At 35.3% G+C, this 6,000-nt stretch overlaps 1 protein-coding gene across 1 annotated transcript; it reads right to left on the bottom strand.

Moving 5' to 3' along the window:
* LOC128060747 (olfactory receptor 5T1-like) lies at positions 1-975 on the bottom strand. The gene has a single exon (XM_052653126.1). The coding sequence runs from the start codon at positions 973-975 to the stop codon at positions 1-3; it is 975 nt and encodes a 324-aa protein (XP_052509086.1).
* Between the last annotated feature and the right edge of the window lie 5,025 nt (positions 976-6,000).

The raw sequence follows: 6,000 nt of genomic DNA, 5'->3' as shown, positions 1-6,000 counted from the left end.
TTATGAACAAACTGATTTTTTCCCAAACACTCTTCTGACTGCCTCTTTGACATCTTTGTTCCTTAAACTGTAGATGACAGGATTTAGCATGGGAATCACAATGCTATAAAATATTGACACAATCATGTCATGGTCTAAAGCAGAGCTGGAACTTGGTCTCAAGTACATGAAGAGGATGGTCCCATGGTAAATGGACACTCCGGTTAGGTGAGAGCCACATGTAGAAAAGACTTTCCTTCTGCCTTCAGTGGAACGCATCCTCAGAATGGCCAGCAGGACGAAGCCATAGGAGATCAGGACAATCAGGACAGTGACCATCTCAATAGAGCCCACAAGGCAGAAGAGCAGAAGCTGGTTCGTGTGAGTGTCAGAGCAAGAAATGGCGAGGAGAGGAGGGATGTCACAGAAGACGTGTCTGATTTCACTGGAGGCACAGAAGGAGAGGCTGAAAGTGGCCACTGTGTGTACAGTAGCATGCAAGACGCCACCCACATAGGAAGCAATGATGAGTGGCACGTAGACTCTGGGTGCCATGCTGACTGAATACAGGAGAGGGTTGTAGATGGCCACATAGCGATCATATGCCATTGCAGCCAGAAGAAAGCATTCTGTGGTCCCAAAAGTAACTAAAAGAAGTGTCTGTGTTACACACTCAAGATATGAAATAGTTTTATTTTCCACCAGGAAATTGACTATCATTTTCGGAGTGACAACTGAAGAACAGCAGGCATCCAAGAATGATAACACACTCAGAAAATAGTACATAGGATAGTGGAGCCTGGAATCCACAATGACCAAGAAAACCAATCCCAAATTCCCTATCAGTGTAAAAAGATAGGTTGCTAGAAGTAGTAAAAATAGAAAAATTTGAACGTCAAAATCATCTGTAAACCCCATCAATATAAACACGGTAATTTCAGTCACATTTTTTACCTGAACCCTGTATAAATCTAAATCTGATAGTGGCCCTGACATTTCAGCTTTTTGTTGTTGTTGTTCTAAAGGCAGTATATAGTGAATATAAAGTCCACGCAATTATACCCTCCTATTTGTTTCTTAGAAGGGTATATTGAATCCTAAAATTATTTGCAATGAGGGAATAAGCAGGGATTAAACATTGAGTTCAAGTGGATGTATCACCCTGTAAAAATAAATAAATTATTGTCAGTTAAATTTGTTCCATTAAAATTTTTGCCAATTTAGTTTATTTTCTGTTAAACTTACTGCTTACTGTTTTAACATTACATCATTTTAAAAATCACAAATGAAAATAAATATAGGAAGTTTTAAATTAACAAATAATGGAAAGTACACATCTGAGTGCTAATCGTAGATTTTCATCAGGGATTATACCTTTCTTTCATTTTGCAACTTATAAGTGGGAGCAAACACACGTCATAAGATTGTGTTGAATTTAAATGATAAAACCAATGTGGAAATTATTAAGCTTTAACGAATGTCCAGATGACTAAACGGGATCAGTTAGACTTACTTTACAACTAGCGCACGAGGCAGCTTTTCCAAGCCAAATCATTTTGTGTCCTCTTTTCTGACTACTTTCCCTGTTTAACTAGCACTGCTGGAACAGTGGTGAACAGAACATTATTCTGCGGGTAAACGCAGTATGAACAAGAACAGCAAGTGGTTGCTGTTTTGTGGTTTTGCCTTTCAGCGTTCATTCTTTGGAAAACAACATTCAGTTTGTTCTTCTCCCCCACAATCTATTATAATGTTTTCTTGACTACCAACTAAAATTTTCTATACAAACATTGTATCTCTGCAAAGTCCTTGCATGTGTGTCTGAGACATATTCTTAGCAAAAATAAACTATGGGACGTTCATTCCATACATTATAGTTGCATATGGAGTTTCTATAAATACTGTAAACCAAATGTCACCTGATGATACATAATAAAGTTCTTTCTAGAATGCATTGCTAAAAGTATAATATCCTGATTAAATCACAATGTAGTGTTTTATCACTGCTATATTTCCCTATGCTGGCAGTGTTGCTCATTCAAAGGAATATGAAAACAAGGAAAATGTGTAATACATAATCAAAATGTTAATAGTCACCAGTATCTGGTCCTACAGCTTCCATCTTTGAAACATAAGTATTGCATCTATATTATAGGAGCAAGATTTCAGCCTGTTAACTTTTGTTCTTCCTCAGCGTTCCATAGACCAATATGCATTAAGGGTGTGCAAAATCTGTAGTGCAGAGGACTGGGTTGAATTCAATGATTTACAAATGATTTATATTCTTAACATGAAACATTATATATATTTTTTGTTTAGACTTCCTTTATATCAAGAGGAGAAGCAAATGATTGTTAGAAGAAAAAAAAGAAAAAACAAAAGTTGTATGTCTTTGCTTTCCCAGAAACTTCCTTCTAACACACATAACAAGTGATAATAATAATAATAGCACAATGTATGTGCTGAGTCATTTCAGTCTTCTCCAACTTTGCAACCCTATGGACCATAGTCTGCCAGGCTTCTCTGTCTGTAGACTTTCCAGGCAAAAATACTGGAGTGTGTCACCATGCCCTCCTTCAGGGACTCTTTCTGACCCAGGCTGTTCTATCCTGATCACTGCAGGAACCCACGGCTCTTATGTCTGCAGCATCGTTAGGTGGGTTCTTTACCATGGGTGCCTCCTGAGAAGCCCTGACAACAGCATAATACACAAAAGTATTAGGATAAACTAGTTTAGTTTGAAAGATACATTAATAAAATAACATAAAACCACAATAATAATATTAAATAATCTATAGATTATCACAAAAAATATATTTATGTTTTAAAATTTTCTCATTTTCTTTCACCCTCATCTATTTCTGTCTCTTGCTCTTCTCTCTCTCTTTTCTCTCTTTCAAGAAAAGAGGTATAGTGTACAAAAGTGTTTACCAGAGCGTGCCAGATACAAAACAGGAATTAGGCAAATAAGAAAACACACAGTGTAAAGAAAAAAAAAAAAAAAAACTATGCAAGCAAAATTTGAAAAATGTACCAATAGTTCCTCTACCAACCCTTGCCCAACATGAGTTGAACTGTGTAGATACACTTAAACATGGTGTTTTTCAATAAATATTTTGAAAAAAATTTGGAGATTTGCAACAATTTGAAAAAATTTATAGAACTATGTAGCCTAAAAATATTTTAAAAATGAAAGATTATTTAGGTATGTCATGAATGCATGAAACATATACAGATACCAGTCTATCTTTATATAGGCATTAATATAAAATTAATAATCTGTTAGTTTTCTCACTATTTTCCAATTTTACTTTCGAGAAATTACTTGACTTTACAGAATGCTTCTCTTATTTAAATGGAGAAACCTGTGTATTGGCTGATCATTATAGGTATTTTTTAATGTAACAATGTTTTCAGTAACTGTATTATGAATATGACTGTAATATCATATGACATAAAATGTAAGGACTTTATCTCCTGCATCCAAGGTGCTCCAGCACAAGCACTTCTATCAACTAATATTTAAGGAAATTAGAACTGATTATATCCAGCAAATATTTTTAAGAGATAGAGCATAGAAAATGCTCAAAAATATGGATTCCAAGTTTTTAACAAAATAGCCACATTCTGGAAAACTAAAACCAAATCAGTCCCTCAACTCTCATACAGTAAGAAAACATGCAGAACTTAATATCTGTGAAAAAAATACTACAAACACCAGTCTTGAAAAGAAGGAAAGACGTGGTAGCAGTTACCATGTGTTATTAAGGTATTAGAAAATCTGTGTACTTCATCTTAAGTGATCTACATAGCAACCTGCAGTTAAGTAATCCAGCATTTTATACATGAGAAACCTAAGGACAAGCTAGACACATAAGTTAACCAAGTTTACATAATAAGTTACTAGCAGAGTCAGGATTCAAATTCAGGATTTTTTGTTCCCGCATGTTAAGCTATTTCCCCTTGACCATATTGCAGACTCTTTGTGCTATGCCATAGTTCTGGAAATGGCATACCTTAGAAATAATGCCAAATAATATCTTCATGTATTTGAATTCATTTATACAGTGGTCATGTATGGATGCGAGAGGTGGACTTTGAAGAAGGCTGAGCACTGAAGAATTGATGCTTTTGAACTGTGGTGTTGGAGAAGACTCTTGACAGTCCCTTGGACTGCAAGGAGAGCCAACCAATCCATCCTAAAGGAGATCAGTTTTGGAATTTCTTTGGAAGGAATGATGCTACAGCTGAAACTCCAGTACTTTGGCCACCTCATGCAAAGAGTTGACTCATTGGAAAAGACTCTGATGCTGGGAGGGATTGGGGGCAGGAGGAGAAGGGGATGACAGAGGATGAGGTGGCTGGATGGCATCACGAACTCGATGGACGTGAATCTGAGTGAACTCCGGGAGTTGGTGATGGACAGGGAGGCCTGGCGTGCTGCGATTCATGGGGTCGCAGAGAGTCGGACACAACTGAGCAACTGAACTGAACTGAACTGATACAGCTCTTAGGTTAAGTATCAGGATATTAAAGCAAAACAAAACAAAACCCAGAAGTACCTTCTAGAGCAATTAACTGACTAGTAAAATAGATTTCAACCTTATTTATATCCCTCCATGAGAAAAACATCTTAATCACCAAATGGCACTTACCCAGTTGCTGACTGATAGTTAACTATCTCTCCCTTTAATATTTTTTCTTGTTTAAATCAACCTTTTATTTTTACCATCCTCTTTCTGTTATCTTCCATTGAGGAAATTAATTTTCTAATCTATAATTCTGTATACCTAGGTACAGTAAAAGTGGGTTCTAGTTCTCTACCATGTTCCCTGGAGTTCTTAAAGCTTCTAAAATGTTTTATAAGTAATGAAAAACCTTTCCTCTTACCTGCAGAAATTAATTGCTCAATTAAGGTATATACGAATATTAGGCATTAGGAGTCTTATACCAGATTGCCGAGCTTTTCTTGAAATCTACAGGGAAGCTCCAAGGAATAAACACACTAATTCTCTTCTGGGACAGAAAGTAACAACCTGATTTCATTTTTTCCCCCATAGTAAATGAGTAGCTGGTTCTGGAGCAATGAACTCTTATTATAAATAAAATTGAATAAGTGCAGTAGGCCTGTAAATAAAATGATCTTTAGTGGAAAAAGGATATTCACAGAATTGGAAATTAAATCTGATACAGGACATAGTTCTCATTCTGACACTAAATACCTATGTACCAGGAAATATGACCTGTTATCTCTCAGAAATATGTAGTACTACTTCTCTCAAAATTTTTTATACATACACAAAATGAAATTATGTGAAAGCATAAGCTGTGAGATAATTCATAATCATTTAGTGATGATTATTATAGTTACCTAAAATTGCTAGATTTCTGAGTATTATGAAAGACAAATTGTTTAAATAAACAGTTTAAATATATTAAATTTTAGTGAGTAGTTTAATGGAAGAGGTATGACATAAGTGCATGAACAGATAGTTTGACAGAAGACATGGTATAGTATACAGGTAACTTTAATATTCTGTGTGGTCGCACCTTTTAAATTAGAGATTTGGCAGATAAATTCCAAGCTTTTCAGTTGCATAGAGACTTGTATTTTGGAGTTTGCCATATACCACTCCATAAATTAGTACCTAGCAATGCATTTAAACTGTTTTCAAACAATTGTAAAATAATACATACATGCTTCCAGTCTACATCCAGAGATTCTAAATCAGTAATTAGGAAGTGCTGGTGATAGAGTCTGAATACTAAACCAAAGAGAGAAAAAAGAAGAGAAAAGAATGAAAAGAAACAGGAAGAAAAAAAAAAGGAGGGAAGAAAAGAGGAAAGGAAGGAAGAAAGAAGGAAGAAATTTCGTAAACAGCCCAACTGTAAACAAAGGCTCTACTGATTAAACGCAATCACAAAAGATCTTTATATTCAGCATTTACACAAGCATTTTTACAGAAAAGACAAGGTAATAAAATATAATTTTTTATGAAAATGTAAAGGAGCTGAGGTATT

Source organism: Budorcas taxicolor, chromosome 15 (genome assembly GCF_023091745.1).
Source record: "Budorcas taxicolor isolate Tak-1 chromosome 15, Takin1.1, whole genome shotgun sequence".
Taxonomy (NCBI): Eukaryota; Metazoa; Chordata; class Mammalia; order Artiodactyla; family Bovidae; genus Budorcas; species Budorcas taxicolor.
Note: the sequence above shows the minus strand (reverse complement) of the source record. Positions and strands in the feature narration are given on the sequence as shown.